The sequence below is a fragment of the Panicum virgatum genome, chromosome 3N (assembly GCF_016808335.1).
Source record: "Panicum virgatum strain AP13 chromosome 3N, P.virgatum_v5, whole genome shotgun sequence".
NCBI lineage: Eukaryota > Viridiplantae > Streptophyta > Magnoliopsida > Poales > Poaceae > Panicum > Panicum virgatum.
This window is the reverse complement of record NC_053147.1, coordinates 67,012,735-67,036,704: the sequence shown is the minus strand read 5'-3', so window position 1 is coordinate 67,036,704 and position 23,970 is coordinate 67,012,735. Positions and strand designations below refer to the sequence as shown.

The 23,970-nt window shown below is 46.1% G+C and overlaps 2 protein-coding genes and 1 long non-coding RNA gene across 3 annotated transcripts; all 3 read left to right on the top strand.

Moving 5' to 3' along the window:
• The first annotated feature begins 10,828 nt into the window (after nt 1–10,828).
• LOC120666920 (homeobox-leucine zipper protein HOX33-like) lies at nt 10,829–17,580 on the top strand. Its single transcript, XM_039946912.1, has 18 exons — nt 10,829–11,206; nt 12,823–12,982; nt 13,157–13,275; nt 13,402–13,492; nt 13,578–13,673; nt 13,739–13,852; nt 13,947–14,030; nt 14,292–14,447; nt 14,567–14,641; nt 14,754–14,860; nt 14,971–15,166; nt 15,326–15,514; nt 15,600–15,680; nt 15,774–15,908; nt 16,034–16,365; nt 16,579–16,684; nt 16,787–16,936; nt 17,090–17,580. The coding sequence occupies exons 1-18, from the start codon at nt 10,983–10,985 to the stop codon at nt 17,234–17,236; spliced, it is 2,562 nt and encodes an 853-aa protein (XP_039802846.1). The 5' UTR covers nt 10,829–10,982; the 3' UTR covers nt 17,237–17,580.
• A 1,057-nt stretch (nt 17,581–18,637) lies between these two features.
• LOC120666918 (release factor glutamine methyltransferase-like) lies at nt 18,638–22,540 on the top strand. Its single transcript, XM_039946911.1, has 5 exons — nt 18,638–19,329; nt 20,058–20,134; nt 20,314–20,482; nt 20,907–21,100; nt 21,962–22,540. Exons 1-4 carry the CDS (start codon nt 18,661–18,663, stop codon nt 21,036–21,038), a joined length of 1,047 nt encoding a protein of 348 aa, XP_039802845.1. The 5' UTR covers nt 18,638–18,660; the 3' UTR covers nt 21,039–21,100; nt 21,962–22,540.
• A 13-nt stretch (nt 22,541–22,553) lies between these two features.
• Nucleotides 22,554–23,502, top strand: LOC120666919. Its single transcript, XR_005671942.1, has 2 exons — nt 22,554–23,000; nt 23,236–23,502. It is a non-coding gene; the product is annotated as an uncharacterized LOC120666919 (long non-coding RNA).
• Nucleotides 23,503–23,970: the final 468 nt, after the last annotated feature.

Sequence of the window (23,970 nt, the reverse complement as noted above, 5' to 3'; positions counted from 1 at the left end):
TCACACAGTGCACGAATCGAGTAGGATTTCTCTCTCTTTCTTGATCTGAGTACAATAAAGTCCTAGATCTACAACGATGACACAGAGAAAAGAGAGAGAGGAGCGAGATAGAGGACCTTCAGTGCATGCAGAAGAGCTTGGTCTGGCCATCACGGGTTCGTTGATGGAGATCCGCTCAAAGGCGGCGACGATTGGTGCAGTGAAGTCGATGGCGGAGCGATGGCGGCGTGGTCGATGGCGGCGACGACGGGACAGAGCTGGCGACGGTGAAGGCGATGAAGGTGGGGCTTCCCGCTGCTCTAGCGCTCCCTCTAGATCGGCTAGGGTTTAGGGATGTGGGTGAGGATGCTGGCGGCGCGGCGAACCTCGTGCTGTGTGCCCGGCCCCTCACCCCCTTTTAATATAGCGCTGTACAGCGGGGGCCCACCAACCATTAAGGGTTGGACGCCTCCGATCAGGGCGCGGATCAAGGGCCTAAAAGTCCGTTGGGCTTATTTAGTAGGAGATCAACCTAACAGATATGACATACATGCCACTATGTCTAGTACTGGCAGAAGCATGATGATTGTCCTCAGCTGACAACTGACAAAGAAATGTTGCAAGGATGCATGGGCTATGAGACTTGTGAAAAAGCACAAAAGGAAATACTGCCACGCATGCTTGCTGTGGATGTCAACCTTAGACAAAACTAAAATGCCATCAAGAATTTAGAAAGTAGCACGGTGCTTTTCTTCAGTTGTTCTCTATCTTCTTTTCAGTGCATAAAGACAGTGACAAGCTTGGGAGTGAAGGGAGATGGGTGGCCAGCACTCTGAAATGTCACCTATGGAATGGAACAGAGAGAAAAACAAAAAGAATGAAAGGATTAAAGTGAGATAGAGAGAGAAGGAGGGAAAGGAGTTTATTGGAAAGTGATTGTTGGTGGTGCCCCCTCGCTCCATGCCAAGAAAGTGGCTTTCGGAGCGAGGGCCTCCTGGTAGGGTTTTTAGGGGTTAAGGCTGTGATTGTGCACCACTAACCAGATGTCCAGATCAGATATGCCATGGTCAGCAAATGCTGAAATGTAGTGCCCCTTTGGCTGCATGATCTTGACAAATTTTGCTTTTTGCTGTGGATTTGAAAGGCTGTTTTTGTTTGTGATGAGCTTAATTTTTCCATGCCATTCAGCCAAAGGTCTGGCCTTTTTGTTACCATTGACCTCTAACAAAAGCTGTCCATCAGAAAGCACAAACTCATGAGACCTCAAAAACAAGTGTGTGTGTGTGATATCTGGATGTGGCTGCAAGACTGCAAGTAAGCAAAGAATGAAGCAACCAATTGGTGGTTATGCAGTTGAGCTGAAGTCAATGGCCTGCATCACTGCATCCCCCTCATCATGAATACAGTTAGGGTATCCTAAACTCTACTTTAAATCACATGTGATTGGTTATCTCTGGTCCATAACAATGTGTACAAACAAGCAATCACCGTGTTCGGCTGGTGGGTAGGGCTCCAGCCCTACAGTAATTCCCTCTCACACCACTCCAGCTCCAGCCTCCAGCCAACAGCCAGATAACAATATTTTTCTCTCACACCACTCCAGCTCCAGCCTCCAGCTCCAGCCTGCCGAACGCGGTGAATGCCTTCATCTCCAAGACTCCAACTCTGCAATTACAGTGCTCTGTACATGCAGTGAAGCAAAGTGCAGTAGTACCTTGCAACAGTGGCAGCCAATTGAATGCCCTCTGTCAGTCATGCCATTTCAAACCCAGCACATAGCACTCGAACTGGCTCCATCCATGAATCCATGAGCATCGCCATTGACCTGCACCAGGTGCTTCAATGCAACGCAGGGGCCGTGCTGCGCTGCCTCCACCATTATCCACCTGCCCGCCTGCCATTCTGAGGCAACAGGGTATAGCACTTTGCGGAGTACTTGAATACTGACACATACAGATAGGGCTTGACATATTGGAGGCTCATTTGAATGCACACTACCTTTTTGCAGTATGCAAGAAAGGAAGTAGGGCTGGGTTTAGTTCTAAAAAAACTCCCCTAATTCCAAATTTTCCATCACATCGACATCACATCGAAATATTAAATATAGCAAATAACGTATACATAGAGTATTAAATGTAGGTAAATAAAAAAACTAATTGCATAGTTTTGATGTACACGACGAGACGAATCTTTTAAGCCTAGTTAGGTCATGGTAGGACAATAATTACCACAAACAAACGAAAAATGCTACAGTATGCTACAGTGTCCGATGTGACTTTTCGCATCCTTTTCCCTCCATCTAAACACAGCCTAGCTGTTGTTCTGCATACATGAATTGAAGGCTGCAAGGTTTCTTCAGATTGGAAACCTGAAGATCTTGAGGCAGTTTCCTTTTGGTTGTTTATCTCACTCAGAACCTTGCAAGATACCCGAATTGAATGTCTCAACTTTGCAAGTAGTTGGAGCATCAACTCTCCTTTGTCTCCTTGTTTAGAATTTGCCAAATCTTGCAAATTTCATCAGATTACAGTAAGATCGTTATCTTCAAAAAGAAATACTTTTTTTGAAGTAAACAAAGAGAAATACTGATCAAAACCTACAGTCCTGATGAGAATGGGTGATCTCTGATTACACTTTCAGGAATGTTCTGAACATGGACCATCTAGCATGCATCTTTCAACCTAGGATGGATCCCGTATCATTCTCGACCACGTGCTTCACCTATTTTATTCCCCATCTCCTCCACTCCACGCGCATTTTTTTTTCGCCGAAATCCTCTGTTCTTTTTTCTATCTGATGAAGCACATTCATTCAAGTAAAGCCTGCAATCGTGGAGCTAATGGAGGAGCAAGCCAAGCCACATTACCAACCAGAGACCAAGACACTGAAACTGTAATGAAAAAGATGCAAATCTCTCTTGTTATCTTTGTTACTCGACAGGTTTTGTTTTGAGCTGATGCACACGCGCACGCGCTGCCTGCCCCCAACACTAGGGCAGGCTGAGTCGTCTGAGTGAGTGCCCCCCCATCAGAGCACAATGTGGCGATAAAACTATGATATCCCCCTAGCAGCCCCACTAATTAGCCCCATTTGGGGGCTCTGAAAAGCTCGTCCAGCAGGGTCTCCTTTTTCTTATCCTTGAGTTGATCGACCAGCAAATGACCCTGTCGCCCCTTGGATGCCGATGCCATGGTTCGCTGTCGTCATGTTTTCCACCTCCAACTAACTGCAGTGAAATTTCTGCAGCAACGTATAGTAGGAAGATTTTTTTTTTGAAAAGCTAATAGTAAAAAGTTTTTGAAACTTTGTTTACGGTTTTAGGATTAAACTAGTACAAGGACCTTGCAAGAATTTGTTGGCACCATCCTAGAAAGAACTGAAGAGAACGGGAGCTGGAACTGAACCGAAGGGGGGCCAAGCGGTGGCAGAGCCCCAGAGGAAGGAAAGAAAGGTCCATGATGCCCCGTATCCAAATATTCCCTTTGCCATGTCAAGTGGTCGTGGTCCTCGAACTCTCTGCGAGCATGCCGATGTCCCCTGACAGTGCACCAGACCCGCAGCTCGTCCCAAGAACGAAATAAATCAAAATTCCAAAAAAAAATTCCGGCACCTCCATGGAGACTTAAATCTAAACGAAATAAAAAACGCATTGCGACTGCTGTCTGTAAATGGCGAGACGAATCTAATAAACCTAATTAGGCTGTAATTAGATGCTAAATTGCTACAGTAAATAATCTCTAATGATGAATTAATTAGGCTCATTAGATTCGTCTCGCGATTTACAGACGAGTTCTGTAATTATTTTTGTGATTAGTCTATATTTAGTACTTCAAATGTACAAAAATATTTTTTCAAAAACTTTACACCGCGTAACTAAACACGGCCCAAATCAAAACTTGAAAACGGCCGAAACCCCATGAAAACCCTCGATCCTCGGCGAGAGCAGGAGACGGGCCGAGGAGGTAGGGAGGGAGGGGGGGGGGGGGGGGGGTTGGCTTTTGGTGGCGTGCGGCGCGCTGCGCGCTGTCGCCCGTGGCCGCAGCAAAAGCCGGGGGCGACGGCGCGGCGTGGCCATCCGATGCAGGTGTGTGCGTAGCTGCGCTGCGGCGCCTACGCAGCAGCTAGCTAGCGCACACATACACACAGACGCGACGACACACTGTAGTAGTAGGTCCCTGCTGTAGCAGCTCAGGCTGGGCGTTCGGTAAATACCGAACCGCTTCTGTATCTATACAAATTCGGTTTCTCATAAACCGGTACCGATCGGTTCTTAAAAAAATTTGGTGCCGAGGAAATTCGGTTTGGTTTCGGTATTTACCGAACAGTACCGAATTAGTCACAGAGAAGATGTAATAGCCGGTTCAAAAACTAATTTTGACATAATTTCATAGATATTAATAGTGCAAAATACAAATACATATAAAAATCCACATGACTATAAGTGTGAGTGCCAAAAATACATAATATATTGTCTATAATTGTACAATCAATTATATAACAACACTCAAACTTATCACATTTCATGTAAATTCGGTAAACTCGGTTCGGTTTCAATATTTACCTCGGTAATTCGGTTCCTAAAAACTCGGAACCGAACATGGAGCCAAATACTTCGGTTTCGGTAATTTCGGTTCGGGTTTCGATAATTTCGGTTCGGTGTTCGGTTCTTGGTATTTTGTGGCCAGGGTGAGGAGCAGCCAGCCAGCCGTGGAGGTGGAGCGAACACGCGGACAGTGCAGTGCTGCTCCCAAAGCCGACCGCGAGGGAATCCAACACTCCAACGGGCAGGCAGCAGCCAGCATGTATCGGCAATGATGTGGACTGTTTAGAAATAGGTTAAGCCTGGAGTTTAGGTTGATGCATGTTGGAGTGAGATACTAACTGACTAACTAAGTCTGCCTGCATTCCATACTTGGGGCCGGGCAGGGCACTGTCGATGCTTGGGATGGGTGCCGGCAAAGTGGACGGAAGCAGCTGTTACGATGGCGCTGAGCAGGCAGCAGGCAGCAGGCAGCTCTGATGGTCTCATCCTATGTACTAGATCGATACTCGGCACTCCACTCGCTTTATTCATCAGCTTGCATCCGAGCTGGTGAGCTGGGCAAAGGCAAAGCCGGCCGGGCCATCTCAGTAGCTCGCCGCCGCTGCCTCCGGCAGGTCCGCACGCACGGTGAGATCCCTCCCTGCTCCGATCCGTCCGATCCTCCCCACGCGTGCGCTTACGACGCCTGCCGCCGCCGATCGAGCGGTGGATGGATGGATGGGGATGCGGTGCGGCAGGGAGCTCGCCCACGCCGCAAGGTATCCGTCACCTCTCGCTCGCATGGCGGCTTTGCAGTTGCCGATGGGTTGGGTTGGTACTACCTCGCTTTTAAAATATAAGTATTCGTTGACTTTTGTTGATCATATTTGATCATTTGTCTTATTCGAAAATTTAAAAAAATAAAAATAATTAAAATATACTCCAAATATATACGATACTAAAACATGTCATAACAAAATAAATAATATTTTCACAATTTTTTTGAAAAAACCAAATGGTCAAACATGATCAACAGAAATCAATAAATATTTATATTTTAGGACAGAGGTAATAGCTGCTAGCCAAATCATACCATACATATATGCATGATCCGGTGTGAAGATGCTATTTTTCTCAACAAAAAAGAAGAAGATTAACGAATTGCATGCGTGCCATTTCAACCAAAACAAAGATAAGCATATTGGCATGATTCTTTTGCATGTATATATTTCTTTGTGGACATACAGATGCACGTACGGTCGCCAAGCTGAGCAGTCAAACACACGGTCGTCACGAGCCAACGTCGCCAGCCGGCCGACAGGGTGCGTTTAGTTCCAAAAACAAAAATTTTTGGATGTCCCATCAATGTTTGATCAGATGTCGGGAGGGCTTTTCGAACACTAATTAAAAAACTAATTTCAGAACTCACTTGGAAACCGCAAGACGAATTTTTTGAGATCTTTGACCGCATCATTAGCACATGTGGGTTACTGTAGCATTTATGGTTAATCATGCCCTAATTAGTCTCAAAAGATTCGTCTCGTCGTGTACATCCAAACTGTGTAATTAATTTTATTATTTAATTACATTTAGTGCTTCATACATATGTTTAAACCGATACCAATGACTGAGCAGAGGGCAGGGCCGCAGGGTCGCATCAACTCTAGCACTACTTTAACGTATCAGGCAGCATCCATCGCCCCCGTGCTGTCGTCTAGCTCGTGTACGCTGCAGTGTAGTAGTTGCACAATACTAGTGCTAGCACGGTGCAGCACTGCAGACCAGACAAATGTACAACGCCCTGCTGCAATGCTGGCATGCTGCTGCTGCTGCTACACGCCGTAGAGGTGCCCAGCTACTTGGCCGTTGCTGCTGGCTTCTGGCCATTGCGTGCACCGGTGGCAGCAATCCGGGGCTCCATCAGCAGCTTAGGCCTCGTTTGGCACGACTACTTCTAAAAGGCTCTCGAGGTGTGGTTGCTCCAAAATAACTCTAGCTTCTCATTTTTTTCATTAAAACAGTTTTTTATATAAATATTTACTACTTTTAAGGTGATTTACCCCTTGTTTAGATGCACTCAAAATTTCAAAATTTTACAAAATTCGCCATTACATCAAATCTTTAAACGCATGGATGAAATATTAAATGTAGGTAAACAAAATAACTAATTACACAGTTTGTCTATAATTTGCGAGACGAATCTTTTGAGCCTAGTTGATCCATGGTGGGACAATAATTATCAAAAACAAACAAAAATACTACAGTATTTTACAGCCAAAATTTTATGCATCTAAACAAAGTCTTAGATCTTATATTTGCATAAATCACCAATGTGGACAGTTGGATCACGTTCAAAATCGATCCGTGTGTCTTGTTTTGCTTTATATAAAATATTTGATAGAGCTGCTTCGGAGAAGCCGTGAAAAATTCTGCCAAACACGGTTTGCATTTTTGCTTCTGGCTTCGCTTCATGCTGCCTGTGAGCGGCCAGCCAATGTGCCGCGTCTAGCTACCCACTCACTGGTCTCGTCTCAAATGACATTCAAATGGCCTCTGCCCGTACGGTCTGTGATTGTATGAAAAAAAATCTGTTTGCCTGCCGAGCCATGCTGTTTACCACAACTTTTAATTTACGGGGGAAAACTATAGAGCCAGTAGTTTGTGTCAATAGCTAAATAAGTGTTGTTTTAACATTTAAATTTTATCCGAAAAAAGCATTACTTTATATTTTATTGAGATACATCTAACACTAAAGTGATACCAAGTACCAAAAAATATTATATACGAAAACGCATAAAGCCAATCAAATACTTAGTAGATGTTACTTTTGTTGCCCTAATATATATGCATTTATTGAGGATCCAGAAAACCAAAACAAAACACTTGCTTAGATGGCTTCAGCAGCATTTCTCAGATTCTGGGTTTGAGTTCCGGTGGGAGCGAATTTCATACTGAGGTTGAAAAAAATCCCCTCCTTGACTAGATAAACCAGAGTTCGGGGATTTTCTCGACCGGGGAGCTGAAATCACTTCCTCTTAATGAAAACACGTCATCGTCATACCCCCGATCGTATTTGTTTAATAATATAGTTTTAAATCACAATTGCTAGAATAATTAAGGGTAACAAAGTCATTTCTTATAATGAGCAATGTGTCTAAAATCTTTATAAAACAACATTTTATTTTAGAACGGATGAGTTAGGCCAATTCTAATGAGTGGTTTCATTTTATTGTTTTAAAAAGTACCACATCAACAAAATACAAATAATAAAACAATAGATGAAACTCACACCATAATACATTATTTCACGTGTGCTATTTCATATACTCTTATTAATTATATTTAATTTTAACACTCATCGAGAGTTGATAACCGTACAAACATGTCTAGTTGAAACCTATTTCATCTCTATCAATCAAATATTCTATATCATCTAAAATAGTCACATAATATGTTATTTAATATGCATGAAACTTTCGTAAAATTTCCACTGTAAATGGTCCACCGAAAATGGTCTAAGTAATTGAGCTCGGATGATTAATAAGAGCAGCGGAGAATAATGCAGGTTCGACAAAGCGACAACCCCGATCCTCGCCGGGATCCGCCGCTGCAAGGACGAATCGCGTTCCCCGGCGACCCGTCCGGACCGGCCGCCGTGACCTCCAATCCCGGCCGTCCATGACGATTCGCCGGCCGGGATCCGACGGCCGGCGACCGGTCAAACCGAGTCCGCTCCAGCCTACTAGGTGCCGAGCTAGTGCGCGTACGGGTCCAGCGTCAATGTGGCGCGCAGGGACCAGGGATCTTCTCCGCCCGCTGCTCCGTTGCTTGCTTTGTGGCAGCATGTGAACCCGTGTGTCGCGGTGTGTGTGTTCCCGTCACTCTTGCTTATCAGAAACTCTGAGGCACCAGCAGGCAGTAGCTGCCACTGCACTGCATTGGCATTGCATGTCAGGAGTGAGGACTCCATTTGAAATGGAATTCAAACGATTCGTGTAAAAGTTCATGAGAAGGGACAGGGATCGATGCTCCTGCTCTTTTCGAAAGAAACATGGAATTGGCGAGGAGTTTTCAAACTCGTGAGATTTCTGTAACTGTAACGTCGCTTTTCCCGTTACCCTATTCATCTGTTCTGTAACTGTAACGTCGCTTTTCATACTACCCTATTCATCAAAGGCACTGTTGGTTTAACTGTTTGGATCTGCAGGTCAAGAGCAAAGCAGAGGAGGCAAACAGTTTTATGGCTTGTGTGGTTTGGGGGCTACTGCAAGCAAGCACTGCTGCATTGACCTCTCAATGCTTTTACTGTTTCTTGATGAACAGAAGAACTGCAGAAGGGAGGGCATCATTTCACCCTCTGCCCGGCCTTGCCCAAATGCGTTCGAAAAAGAAGTTTTGCACAAGAAAAGAAGTTCGAAAAACTTGCCTCTGAATTTCTGAAATCCAATCTTTTGCTTCTTGTTTCGGCCACACTTCACTTCCTTTGGCATGTGAAAAATGCTAGGAGTACTGAATCATACTGCTGATGCTGACAGTGATTCGAAAGCAGCAGAACCCGGATGATGCTTTTGCCATTTCCATTTCCAGTCCATGAAGATGTCCGAAAAAGAAAAAAATTGAAATCACAGCGGGAGACTGATTCGAGCTGACAGTGCCATCACTTCGAGCTGCAGCAGCCAGCAGCGCCAGCACTGTAGTGTAGTTTATGAGGCACTGTGTATATATGCTCGTGCGATATTAATTTTTTTCATGGAAAGAGCCGAAGTCTTGAAAAGAATAGAAGCCATGCTCCAGGAAGAAAGAAAGAAAAATATTCTCAGTCACAGACTTCTAAAAAGCGTGATGTAAAAATACTTGATGCCAAAAGAATCTCGCTTTGACAGAGCTTTATGCTGTTTAAAGCTGCTACTTATCCTGTGAACTCTACCAAACCTTTCTGTTTCGGACAGCACAAATGCTCCAACTTTGAACAGTTTGAGATGGCTATAGTTCAAATTCTATGGCATAGGGCCTGGTGAAGATATGTTCATGCTATTTTTTTAGAAGAAGAGTAAGGAATTTATGGATTTTTTTTTTGTGCTGATTGCAAGAGCCCCTGCATATAGTGCAGCGGTTAATAGACCTTTCCAGAAGTAGCAAAGGTCTTTCTTAGACCAATAAGGGAAGAATTTATTGACATTTCCTTGTTAAAAATATTACACTTAGTATGTTTTATGCATTTAGTACCTTGGTTTTTATTCGCCTCATTATAACAACGGGTTCATGTTAAGAAATTTACAAATTTCTATCATGATTTTCAAAGCCTGCTTGTAGAACTTGTGGTATTACATTTTTTTTCAAAGTAGGGAAGATCCTTCCTAGACCAACAAAGGGAAGAATTCATCATATATCTCCGTCCACCAAATGGGATAATTTAGCACACTAATACCATATATTCTATCCAGTTCTTTGATACTATAATACATATTTTATTTTTTTAGGATAAAATTTTTTATCAATAATTACTTAATTTGCTCATGTTTTCATGAAATTTTATGATATTCGATCCACCTTAGAAATGTTGCTTATATATACCTCACTATCTAAATGATGTATTTTGGAGAATTATTAGTCAAAATGTTGTCCTGATGAATAGTTTTATAATTCACATGGAGAGGGGCAACCGGCAACCTATATGTTGTCATGTTAAAAGGTTAACTTTATTAGTTAACTCACATACCTCTACCAATTCCTTCAAAGAAATTAAAGAACTCCCTTGTTCTTAATAACAAGAAAAAAAACCACAACAAAGAGTAAAACCGGAGGAGTGGAGACTGGAGAGGGGTAAAACCAGCACCATGCCACCATGGCGTTCACGGACACACTCACACGAGGAGGCTGCGGAGATAGGAGAGAGAAAGCTTCCATGTGAGTATGTGACCAAGGCCCTGTTTGTTTCTCCCTAGTACTACTAGCACACGATTCCCGAAAAAAGAATCTTCAATGCATGGAGTACTAAACGAAGTTTATTTGCAAAACTTTTTCACGGATGAGTGTAACTTTTCACGACGAATCTAATGATAGTAATCAATTGATGATTGGTTACAGTAATGCTACAGTACCATCCTCGAATCGTACGGTCAAAGACCTCATTAGGTTCGTCTCGCGAAGTAGAGCAAGGTTGTGGAGTTAGTTTTATAAATTGAATTTATTTAGTACCCCTAATTATTGGTCAAAATTTTTGTGCTACTAGTACTAGTGAAAACCAAACAGGGCCCAAAAAATTACTCCTTGCAGCAGCAGCTGCTGCTATAGTAGCAGTACTCTATTAAAACAAGCCCACAGAGCTTTCTTGCTCCTCTCCACTCTTCAGCTCTCTTCCCCTTCCATCACTCCCCCACACCCACCACCAACTCCCCAAGCGCTCGCTATGGCAGCACCCACGGGAGCTTGCGGCTCCAACTCCCCTTCTTCAACGTGCTAGCGTTCTTAGCTGGTGACTATGGCGGCGGTGGCGAGCAGGGAGAGGCTCTCCCCGGGCTCCGCGCCGCAGGTGGACACGGGCAAGTACGTGCGGTACACACCGGAGCAGGTGGAGGCGCTGGAGCGCGTCTACAGCGAGTGCCCCAAGCCCAGCTCGCTGCGCCGGCAGCAGCTCATCAGGGACTGCCCCATCCTCAGCAACATCGAGCCCAAGCAGATCAAGGTCTGGTTCCAGAACCGCAGGTCAGTCATCTTCCGCTCGATCTATTGTTCCTCCTATGGTCATGCTGTTGTTATTCTCCCTGCATTTACTTTTTGCGCAGAAAGGCACAGTTTTGTGCAGTTTTGGTATGAGAGATTCGGTTTTGGAGTGATTTTGGTCGGTTTCTTTGCTTGTTTTATGAATGATGGGTCATGGGTCTCTGCTGATGGCCTTTGCCTCTTTAAAGCTTGAAGTCACGGGCTGTTTTAAGCAGATTTAACATGCTGGGTTGTGAGAAATGGGTCATTCTGTAGTTCTGTAGGGCTGATTTAGTGTTTCTGGGTGTTCTTTGCAGTGGCAATGGGGTCGTTTTCAGTGGGTAAATGTGTTTGCTCTTCAGAGATTTTGTGAAAATGAGGCCCTTGTTGGTTTGCTTGAATCTACGCTTGTACTCTTCGATTCTTCTTTTTGGATTTGGAGAAGCTTTGCACCATGATTTGGGTTCCTGTATCTACAGTATTTGTGTCACATACTTTTTTGCCTTCTGTAGGTCTGGTAGGGAGCTAAAGCAACCATCTTTTGTCAGATTTGTTGTGATGCAGTAGTTGGTTTGTGCGTTCTTGCAAATGTGATGCTACTAGTGGTGATAATGACTTGCTACCTGGGAATTTCTTATTTTCCTGTGCTTGCATTTGTTGGAATTAATCTTGTTGCCTAGCCTAAGGCTGAATGTGAGGTGTGAACCTTTTCACGTGTATGCCAAAGAAGTCAAGAATGTAGGGTCACTTGTGCTAGCCACCGGCAAAATCAAGAAGTCGCTTGTTAAGTTGTTATTCATGCATATGGTTGTACACAGATGCGTCAATCTGAGCCAGCTGATTGTTATCTTTTTAAAACGGCACTTGCAACATGAATTCGAGAACAGGAGAAGGGAAAATAGAAGCAAGTGCTAGTTGTGCCGCACCACTGAATCCCTGACTGGAGTTCTCTCCCACGAGCAAACGTATATGTCTGGCTGTTGACCGATCCAACAGCATCCGATCCAACAGCATTCTGAGTTGAGGCCCGTCTTTCCAAGTCCCAACTCACTGCTGGTTCTCTTATTCACTGTGCTCGCGGCCCCTCTGAACATCACCTCGTAGGCATATCACTTTGCCTTCTTTTTGAGTTGATTAAAAGCTGGGTAACAGTTTTGTTCTTAGTGATGCCACTATGCAAGAATGAGAATAACGACACCTTTTAAGCAAAAAGCTTTGGTGAAGGGTAAAAGGAACCGAGAATCTTTCACCCTGACCTCAGGAAGTGCTAATTTTACCTGACTTCATAGATGCAGAAGCCCATCACTTTCAATTAGGCAATGATTCACATACGTTGGCTCTTACATAGTAGTAGCCATTTTGTCTCTTCCCGCTGCACCTTTTCCATACATTCCTCTATAATGATCACCCATTCTTTCCATAAGAGAATATTACTGAAATGCTTTATTATCGCTCTCTTTCTGTTCATTCTCGTTTTTTTTGGAAAGCTTCCATTCTCGGTTTGTGCGAATCAATAACTAGGAGGGAAACCTGTGTAGTGGTCACTGTTTGTATACACGTTTACTTTTGTAGGTGTGTGGCACGCCTGCCACTTTACCGTGCTTCCTTGTGATTCGCAGATGCCGGGAGAAGCAGCGCAAGGAGGCCTCTCGCCTGCAAACTGTGAATCGGAAGCTGAGTGCAATGAATAAGCTGTTGATGGAGGAGAATGACCGGCTGCAGAAACAGGTGTCCCGTCTCGTCTATGACAACGGGTACATGAAGAATCAACTTCACAGTGTAAGCTTCCTTTCTCTTTTTAATGTCACGCCAGCTTAGACTAGAAATGATTTGGTTCATTATTCATGGCTTGCTGCATTCTTGATTCAATAGTCTGTTACTGGCATGGATGGTTGTTTCCAGTTTCTGTCAGTTTTGTTTTGCTTGCAGTAACATTTGCTTGTAATTTGGCAGCCTTCTGTAGCCACCACAGACACAAGCTGTGAGTCTGTGGTGACAAGTAGTCAGCACTACCAACCGCAAAACCCAGCAGTTCCGCCTCCTCCAAAAAGGGACGCGAACAACCCAGCAGGGTAAATGGACAACCTGGTTCCATTCATCTCCCAAGGCTATGCTTGCTCTATCCTGGTTCCATTCATCTCCCAAGGCTATGCTTGCTCTATATAATTTTGACGAAGTGTTATTTTCCCTTTGTGCAGTCTACTCGCTATCGCTGAGGAGACCTTGGCAGAGTTCATGTCCAAGGCGACTGGCACTGCCGTCAACTGGGTGCAAATGGTTGGGATGAAGGTAATGTACTTATACACACCGTGCAATATTGTGATGCACCTTATGTTATTCTTTCTAACCATTTCAATTGTGATACTGATCACAGCCTGGTCCGGATTCCATTGGAATCATCGCTGTTTCACACAACTGCAGTGGCGTAGCAGCACGAGCTTGCGGCCTTGTGAGCCTTGAGCCCACAAAGGTGTGTTGATTATCATTGGTCTTGCCTTGTTGACATGAGACATCTCCTAATGAATTTCCATTTAGGTTGCGGAGATCCTTAAGGATCGCCCATCGTGGTATCGCGATTGTCGGCATGTTGAAATCGTCCATGTTGTACCTACGGGTAATGGTGGAACGATTGAGCTCATCTATATGCAGGTATATGTCTGCACAAATGGTTATTTTACGTGCTTGTTTAGGTACTAGTAGCTATGCTTTTGTTGACAGTGATAATTTCTGTTTCAATTTGTAGACATATGCCCTGACAACTCTGACGGGACCGCGCGACTTTTGGACGCTCCGATACACCAGTGGTCTTGACGATGGCAGTCTTGTGGTATGCCTTGAGTTCTTGATTTACCTGCTGCTGTTGTATTTGTCTGATTGTTAGGTTCCGGCCAAGCTTTTTTTTTTTCGGTTTGAACTACCTACCTATTTTTTTGCCTGCTCTTTTCTCTGTGGTGCAAATGTTGTTACCAAAATTGTATATTTTCTCCATTGTGTTAATTGTTGCTTAGCTGCCAAATTCTCTTGCATAACCATTATATTTGCTCCTTACCCACAATATTGGTAACAATGTGGCTGTCTTTTGCTGTAGATCTGTGAAAGGTCATTGACTCAGTCCACTGGAGGTCCTTGTGGACCTAATGCTCCGACATTTATCAGAGCTGAGGTCCTACCTAGTGGTTATCTTATTCGACCATGCGATGGGGGAGGCTCCATGATTTACATTGTGGATCATGTTGATCTGAATGTAAGTAGCAGTGAGCCTTCCATACTAATGAAGTGTGCACATGACAATTTTGTAAGATGTACATCTGATTTTTTCTTTGAGCAGATATGTGTCTAATTTATCTTGTGCTTCTACAACAGGCTAAGAGTGTGCCTGAGGTTCTTCGACCACTCTATGAATCACCTAAGATACTGGCGCAGAAGATGACTGCTGCGGTATGTGTCACTGTTCATTCTCATTGTTGCTAAGCACTCGCTAGGCTTTTGGTGGTACTCCTGAATCTATATTTTTTACTGATGCAGTGACATGTACTGGTTTTGTGTACAGGCGTTGCGACACATTAGGCAAATTGCACATGAATCAAGTGGTGAAATCCCCTATGGTGCTGGGCGCCAGCCAGCTGTTCTCAGAACCTTCAGTCAAAGGCTCAGCAGGTATATCGCCCTGTGATCTTGAAAGGATTTACCAGTCTGTCTTGTAAATTGTAATAGTATTCCATGCTCCTCTACCACTGTGCTCTGAAATCCAAATTCTAATTTTGCAGAGGCTTCAATGATGCTGTGAGTGGTTTTCCAGATGATGGCTGGTCTCCTTTGTTGAGCAGTGATGGCCCTGAGGATATTACAATTACAGTCAACTCATCTCCAAACAAACTTGTTGGATCTCATGTCAGCCCCTCCCCATTCTTTTCTGCTATAGGGAGTGGCATTATGTGCGCGAAAGCATCGATGCTATTGCAGGTTTGTACATGCGCTCAATTGTGTTCCTTCTTGAGTATCAATATACTCCATTTAGTTGCTTGTTGCAATTGAAATGATCAGTCTTCATGCTTGTGTGCTTAAATAAATTTATTCTTGTATGGTTAACCTTACTCCATTGTATTTCTTTGGATATTGTAGAATGTGCCACCTGCCCTACTTGTGCAATTCCTGAGGGAGCATCGGTCTGAATGGACTGATCCTGGTGTTGATGCTTATTCTGCTGCCTCTTTGAGGGCCAACCCATATGCTGTTCCAGGTCTAAGGGCTGGTGGGTTTATAGGCAACCAGGTTATACTACCCCTTGCTCGTACCTTGGAGCATGAAGAGGTAATTGATTAATTGTGCCCCCTTTCACCTGTCTTGTCACAAACAGCCAATATAAGTTCTATCTAATTAACTCTTTTGATTGCAGTCCTTGGAGGTTATTAGGCTTGAGGGACATGGCTTTAGCCATGATGAGGTGCTTTTGTCTCGAGATATGTTCCTTCTGCAGGTATTATGCTTTTTCATTCTGTTTCTTGGTTTGTGCTTCATGGTTCTTTTCCCCCCATTCTCCTGATGGCTTGTATATTATCTGGTATCATAGCTTTGCAGCGGGGTTGATGAGAATGCTCCTGGTGCATGTGCACAGCTTGTCTTTGCACCTATCGATGAATCTTTTGCTGATGATGCGCCATTGCTACCCTCAGGCTTCCGTGTTATACCCCTGGACGATAAAATGGTTAGTACATTCGATCAAATTAGTTAATCTTGGGTTCCTATTTCTTGGCCTCGTCACTTTTCTCACTGGCTATTCATTATGAACCTGTAAACTGCAGCTATTCATTATGAACCTGTAAACTGCAGGACATGCCTTCTGCCACACGCACACTAGACCTTGCTTCGGCCCTTGAGGTTGGATCAGGTGCAGGCTTGCGTGCCCCAAGCAACGCATCGGGCGCATGTACCACAAGATCAGTCCTGACTATTGCATTTCAGTTCTCGTTCGAGAACCACCTTCGTGAAAGCGTAGCAGCAATGGCCAGGCAGTATGTCAGGGGTGTGATGGCATCTGTGCAGAGGGTGGCCATGGCAATTGCTCCCACCCGCCTTGGCTCACATATCCAACTGAAGCATCCGCATCCACCGGGCTCTCCTGAGGCACTTGCACTAGCTACGTGGATTGCCAAGAGCTACAGGTAGAACCCTACGTCTCAGCTTGCTGAGTGTTCTTTATTTGATCCAGTCCACACTGGATTTTCTGAATAAATGTTCTGTTCATCAGTCCACACTGGATTTTCTGAATAAATGTTCATCTGTAGCATTTATTAATGTTCTGATCATCTTTAGCATTACCCTGGAACTTTGTGTTATCGAGTTCTATAAAGTTGCTGATGGGTTCAAAATTCCAGGGTGCACACTGGAATGGAGATCCGCTGGTCGGACACTGAAGGCGCTGAAAATCCTCTGATGCCTTTCTGGAAGCACAGTGATGCAATACTCTGCTGCTCTCTGAAGGTCAGTTGGTGAAATTCCTGCTGTTCTCATGACCACATTGCACTGCCTATCTTGTGCCATAACCTGAAACCGGACATCGGTTCTGGCTGCTGACTGCTGCAGCCTCCCTTCACGCTCAAGTTTGCCAATAGTGCTGGCTTCGACATCCTGGAGTCGACGATGGTGAACATCCAGGACATGCCACTGGAGGCTGTCCTCGACGACGAGGGGCGAAAGGCGCTGTTCACTGAGCTCCCCAAGATCATGCAGCAGGTACAGTTATTGATCAGCTTGCGTTGTGCACTTGTATTGTATCCTGTCCCCCGCATCCATATATCTGTCTGCCAGCATGACCATGACTAACAAGGCAACTATACATCTTCGGAAAACCTAACCGGGCTGATGACTCTCCTCCCTTTCGTGCAGGGCTGGGCGTACCTCCCCGGCGGCGCGTGCCAGTCGAGCATGGGGCGGCAGGCATCGTACGAGCAGGTGGTGACCTGGAAGGTTGTTGGCGACGACGGCGTGCCGCAGGGCCTTGCGCTCATGCTCTCCAACTGGACCTTCATCTGAAGCTGCTCCTGAGCTTTCGGCCTCACCATTTTCATCAGATGGTGACTGTATCCTACTCTACTACGTAGTTTGCTTGCATCGCACCTGTTTGCATGTTGTGTGTGCTGTAATGACTGGAGACCTGAAATGTCTGCTGCTCCTGCTACGTTCTAAGTTGATGCTGTATCCTCTGGATCAAGACAGTGCTGCTGCAACTTGTGTGAGGTTAAAGACCTAGTATTATCCTTGTCATGAGATGTATTGGTGAGCTTGGACCATGCCATGGTTTCAGTGGTGTTGTGCTGTTCAGTGTTCAGGACAATTCAGAGATTGAAGAAGTCTGCTTGATGCAGTGTTTCTGTAAATTTCCCCAACCTTTTTTTTCCTGTTCATGTGCGTCTCCTGGTTCTGAAGATGGCTGCTGCGTTGGTCTGAATGTCTGATGATAAACCCAGCGAGGAGAAGAGTGGTTCGAGGAGGCAATGGCATGGAGTGTGCTCGCGCGGCCGGCGACGGCGGCGTTGCCTGTTGGCCCCGGAGCAGCGGATGGAGGTTCCTCTCTTCCTTGTGCTCTGCGCGTGTCGCGTTGCGTGCGCGGGCAGGCTCCGCCAGGGAGCAGAGCAGAGCGCGCACGCGCCTGACATGCTCCGGGCGGGCTTGACGGAAACGCCCCTGGGTTGTTCGGCCCCCGGCCACGCCGCGCCATCCATGAGCAGCCCATGAGCTCGCGGATGAGGACATGACGTGGCCAGCCGACGCACGCGCCGTGGGCCCACGCGCCAGCGCAGAACGGCAGGGCCCAACCGTCTCAGGATGACGGAGGGGCCAGGGGGGGGGGGGGGACAAGTAAATGCTGCCTGGTCGCCGGCCTGCCGGTGTAACCGCCGCTCCACCGGCCGCCGGCGCCATTACCCCGCTGCCGGATATCTCGCCGGAGCAGCTCGTGCAGTCGTGCTAGCTCGAGTACTCGCAGCATGCGTGCAGGGCGGCAGCCGCTCGGCTCCTTTCCTCTGCAGCCAGCTAGCTCCTGCACCGGCCAGCCGACTGCCGTCACTGGGTATCGCTTTAAAGTTTAAACTCTGCTGCTGTCATCGTCGTCGTCGGCTGCGCCGGCGCCTCTGCCGGTGACCAGTCTTTCGCTGACCGGGCCTGTCTGAGTTGCAGGGTTGCAGCCTTGCAGGGAGCACCGGAGCAGGACGACACGACAAGCTGCTACTGCTCTCGTTGCTAGCGAAGCGACGCACGCGGCGCGCTCCTGTGGGCCGCCGGCCTGTGGTGCAGCGTGGGCCGTGGGCCGTTGGCCCGCGCCGTTTCGTTTCGTTTGTGATGACGGCCCAATAGACGGGCCGAAATGGTGTTGAGTTTGGGCCCGACCCAGCCCATCACCATCCGTCCCCTTCCTTCCTCGCGCCGCACCCGCCACTCCCCGAGAGAAGCCGCCCGCCATGGCCACGCTCTCGCTCTCCTCCCGCCCCCTCACCTTCCTCCGCCCGAACCGCACCAAGCGTCCCCTCCGCCGCCTCCTCCGCCCCAAGCCCCTCGCCTCGTCCTCCGCCTCCGCCTCCGCCCTCACGCCGCCGACGCCCCGCCTCGACCCCACCGACACCCCCGACCCCACCACGCTCTTCCTCCGCCCGGCGTCCCACCCGGCCCCGGCCGCGGCCCTCGCCGCCTTCCGCCGCCGCGCGGCCGCGCTCGTCCCGCCCTCCGCGCCGCACCTCCGCTGGCTCCTCGCCGCCGCCGCCGCCGACCCCTCGTCCGACCCGGCGCTCCTCCGCGCGCCGCTCGACGACCTCGAGGCCATGTGGGCCCGCCACGTCCGGGACCGCCGCCCGTTCCAGTACGTGGTCGGGAACGAGCACTGGCGGGACCTGGTGGTGGCCGTCAGAGAGGGCGTGCTCATTCCGCGCCCCGAGACGGAGGCCGTCGTGGACATGGTAAGGGAAGTGGAGGGGTTCGCGGACGGGTGGTGGGCGGACCTCGGCACCGGGAGCGGCGCCATCGCCGTGGCCGTGGCGAGGGAGCTCGGCGCCCAAGGGAGGGTGTTCGCCGTTGATGTCAGCGAGGTGGCCGTCGAGGTCGCGACGCTCAATGTCCAGAGGTATGGGGTGCAGGTGAGCCCTGGGGACTGTGTTTCTCTTCGGAATTGAGGAAGACCGCATAAATAAAACCTTCGATTTTTATCAGCATTGGTCAAAGTAACTGCGGGTATTCCTAGCTAATTTAACGTCCTCTGGTTACCTTCACTTCATCAGTGACAGAGGTATACCGAGCTATGTGAGAATTTGTTCCAATGTAGATTGCTTTGTACCTGCTAGTGTATGGCTGAAATGCGGGTGTGGATAGTTAGCTGGGTGGATATTTAGGTGGAAGTGGAAATGATTGGGACCGATGGGAAAGGAGGGGTTTTGGTTGTCAATTTGGGTAAAAATCAGGGAATTTCAAGTTGGGGCATAGTCTAGTGTGATTAGGACCTGTAGTAGTCACACCCGCCTTTCAGTCTTTTTTGGACTTTTGTTGAGGAAAGCATGTCCAGAGATGCTCCTTTCTAGCCTTTATGTTCCGTGAGCATAAGCGTGAATGTTTGTTCGAGGTGTCAATCTGCTACAAGATTATATTTGCACACTTGCATTTTTAGCACATGCTCTGATAGCCTGTCTTATATCCACCTAAAGGTTTATGAGCGACACAATAGCACACCCTAAGTAGTGTCGATAAAAGTCTGGGAAATAAAAGGGAAAACTATCAACAAGCTTGGTTTACAACTAGTAAGCATAGTTCAGTTTGTTTAACCTTTCAGAAGTACTTGCTGTTTATTAGATTTTTGATATTTTGAAATTAGGGTAAAGTTGAGATAAGGCATGGTTCGTGGTTCGAACCTCTGCAAGATGTGAAAGGAAAACTCATGGGGGTGATTAGTGTTAGAGTATATTAGGCAACTCCGGATATGGTTAGTTTAGGATTGATTGTAATCCCGGAATAACCTTCCTTATCTCTAGGAGAGGCTACTTGCCCTCCAAGCCATGTACTCCTATATATACCGCCCAAGGGGCTCAAGCAATATATCGATCACATTATACACTAATCCTACTTTCCTACAACCCTCCATATATACCAACCGGTGATCTACCTGGACTTCAACCTGAGGTTGGTTGGCATGAACCAAAGTTGGCGCTTGACGGAGGCAAGGAAGGCATTGAGCATCTGCTCCATCTTTGTGAAGGGTTATCTTCAGTCCTGAAGCCTGGGGGTTTCTTTGTTTTTGAGGTATGACATCTTCCATGACATATTTCCGAAGTCAGGTATGTTATCAGTGCATATATGACTGGATGAGTTTGACATGTTTCTGTTATTTGGAAACTTTTTTCCTTGCCGAACTGCTCTCTTGTCTAATTGAATTGGAACTTTTAATTGTTATGATCATTTGGTAAAGCAACAGGTGAATTATTTTTTCTAAAAAAGAGTTATGCTCTTATGGAAGTATCTCAAACTATGAGACAAGAAAACTGTTTCTGCACCCATTATGATTCATGATTGCCCCAACCCTGCCTCCCTACTAGCCTTTGACTCATTTCCTGCACAGTGAGGTGCACATTGTTCTTGTTTGTTTTGTTGCTTAGCAGATCTTATATTGTTATTGTTGCTCCAAAGAAATGTAACACTCAAGTACCACTTTGCTTCTATTTGGCTGACTAATGGCAATAAGCAGTCTGAGTTCCTTGTTGATTTGATAAGCACCAAGTGGGGTTCCTCTTTTCATAATGTGGAGGCAGTATTAGACTTTGCAGGAATCAAGCGTTTTGTAACAGGATATCGCAGATGAACACCAAAGCATGGATGTCAATGTAATCCTTTGGAGACAAATAATTTTTCCCTTAGACTTTGGTAAGAATCATTCCATTTGTGGCTTGGATACACTGCGGTAGTTTTATACATCACTTGCATAGTGTCTTAGTTTTTAATCATTACGTGTTTTCTCTTGTGTCTTTGACTCAATTCCATAACTTAATTACTTATACTATAGTAATCTATCAGCAGTTCAGCACAATTTGTTCAACCTGTATGAGAACTGAACATTAGTTTCTTATACTTGTAGGAATCAAGTGACACTGATTTAGCTTTATGTTCGTGATATCCTTGTCATTTTTAATGACATAAGAATATAAGATACTTTTGCAATTGGATTTCATGAGTAAGACCCTTTTAGTGCTTGCATTTTCTTTTGTTTATTTTGGTCTGAAATCTCTACAGCACTGCTGATTTGATTTGAGTCCCACCTAAACTCCTCAGTCCTCACTGTCGTTGACTAGCTCCTGTTGCTAATCTTCTCCAGTAGATTTGTTATGCATCCAAATTTCATTTGCATGATCATGACAAAATCTTAGTTTGGATACCAGACGTTTTGTTACCATTATCATTACATTGTTTTGGCCAGGAAGTGTTGACAAAGTTCATAAGAAACTGCATCTTAACTGTCCGTGGATTAAATAACTGAATATAATTCATATGTAATGAAAGAATTTAGTGGAATCAATAAACTATATTACGGAGCCCAAAACTAGCAAACTCTTTGGGGCCTTGGGGGCACCCAAACTCCCTTTTGATCATTTGTATTTTCCCCAATTGTTTCTTTATTTTCATGTGCGAAATTTGTTGATTGTATGCTGCACTGCTGCTTTTGTGTGTTTGGTAAATATTCTTGTTTTCGCAGTATTTAATCCTTCTCATTTTACCCTTATTTATCAGGTTCTTGCCATTTTAAAAAAGGGATCAGTCTGGGGTGGCTTCTGCAGAAAGCAAACAACTCGTGCCATTGGCCCATTGCCCTCTGCAGAGCTTATCACTTGCGGTTTAAGTCTGGTGGTCACACTGATATAGTGCAAAGTCAATCATCAATGGTCACAATGATACATATACATTCTTTAGGTGTGTGAGGTAACATTTTCGCCAAAGCCAAGCCAAGGACTGATCAATGGTCCAACTGCCCAAGGAAGCTGTACAAAGTACAATAGACAAGAGTTGGCAGTTTGCATTCAGAAGACGTAGCATGTATTTGGCCACTTGTTTTGCGGCGTGTTGGGTGATGATTGTGATTTAAAGTGGAGGCTTTTGTGGCCTCCAAAATTATTCCGCCGTCCACACGCCACTTTGTGTGCTTAATTATTGATGCTGTGGGCCGGGTGATTATTTTTGTAATTTTCTTTCTTTTTTGGCCCCTCCTTTGGATCCATCTCTAGGTAAATTCTATGGAAGATGATGTCTTTATTGTTTTTCCTTTTTAGTAATCCCAAAAAACTTAATGAATAAAGCAGAAGAAATACCTAAGGATGACTTTGCACTGCAGTAAGAGCAACTCCAACAGCCTAGCTAAATTGATTTGGCTGGATAAATTTGAAGAAATAGCAGTGAAAACCTCATCCAACAGACTCTCCTTCCTCATCTTCTCGCTATTCCAGTCGGCATTTTTCTCCCTCCGCTAGCCTTTTTCCCCGAGCGCTCTCCCCTCGCCATCTTGCTCCTCCCGCGTCGCTCGCGCCTGCTCGCGCCGACACCGCCACTCCGCCCCTCCCTCGCGCGCAGAGCAGGGAGCCCCCGCGACGCAGCTAGCGGCCAGGCTGTTCGCCCCTACCTCACGCGCCGGGCAGGGAGAGCCGGCCAAGCCACCGGCGGCCAGCCCGTCCGTCCCTCGCTCGCACCGCAGAGCGGCCAAGCCGCCGTTGGCCGGCCCGTCCGCCCCTCCCTCGCCCGTCGTCTTTCTCCTGCGCGGGCGGCGTGGCTCCTAGCGGTCTGGGTCGCTTGCTTTGCTCTCGATTCATGGCCTTGCTCCGAGCTATTTTTAACTAATCAATTTTAGGTCTGATACGAATAGAATTAGTTGGGCTCGAGCTCAAATCGATATGTGCGCACGGTTCTTGGGGAAAGATCGAGTTTAAAGTACCTTGCATAGCTTAGTTCGAGTTCATGATCTGTTACCCATCTGCTTCCTCCGTCCTCTTCTAATCGCACGGCGGTTCCAGCAGGCGGCGCTGCCCTACGCGCGCGACGGCGGGATCGAGCAGGAAAAAAATCGTCAAGAAAGGAACGGATGTGGACCCGTTATGAATATGGAGAGTCCGATTTGAAGAGGCTGTTGGGTTTTCAACTGTTTTAGAAGTTTTATATTTGTTTAGAGAGCTCCTAAAATTTTAAATTTGGCTAGAATTATAGCTAGTCTCTTGGAGTTGCTCTAACAATTCTGTGGCTGGATTGCAGATGAATTGCTATACAAGTTACCATGGCAGGTAGAATTCTTCTATGCTTCATAATTCTGTTCTGCCCTTTTCTCTAGTCATGGTATGATGCCAGTTTGATCGGCTGATGATTCACTCATAGCATTTTCGAAGTCCGTGCTCACTAATTGTATCCTTTGTAAAAGGAACACAAGAGTTTTACTGCTAAAAATATTCCGAAAATCATGAGACGTGACGCCTAAGGATTCCAGCACAGGGGTCGCTGAAAGGGAATGTCCGGGTCAAGAGATGCCGTCTTATCTTGTTCATCTTTTGCTGCTGAGTTTATTGGCAAAAGCTATAGACTTCTATGCAATCTTTGGCCAACTCCCTGACTACCCCTAGACTCTAGAGATTGCTGGAAGCTGGTGGTGAGCACTGAGCAGGTAGTATGGTAAGTCTGACGGCTTGTGAGTTGTGAAGTGGTTCTCTCCTGTTCATCTGCCTCACCCATCACTGTCCATCCAACTGGTCGTTTGTTTTTTT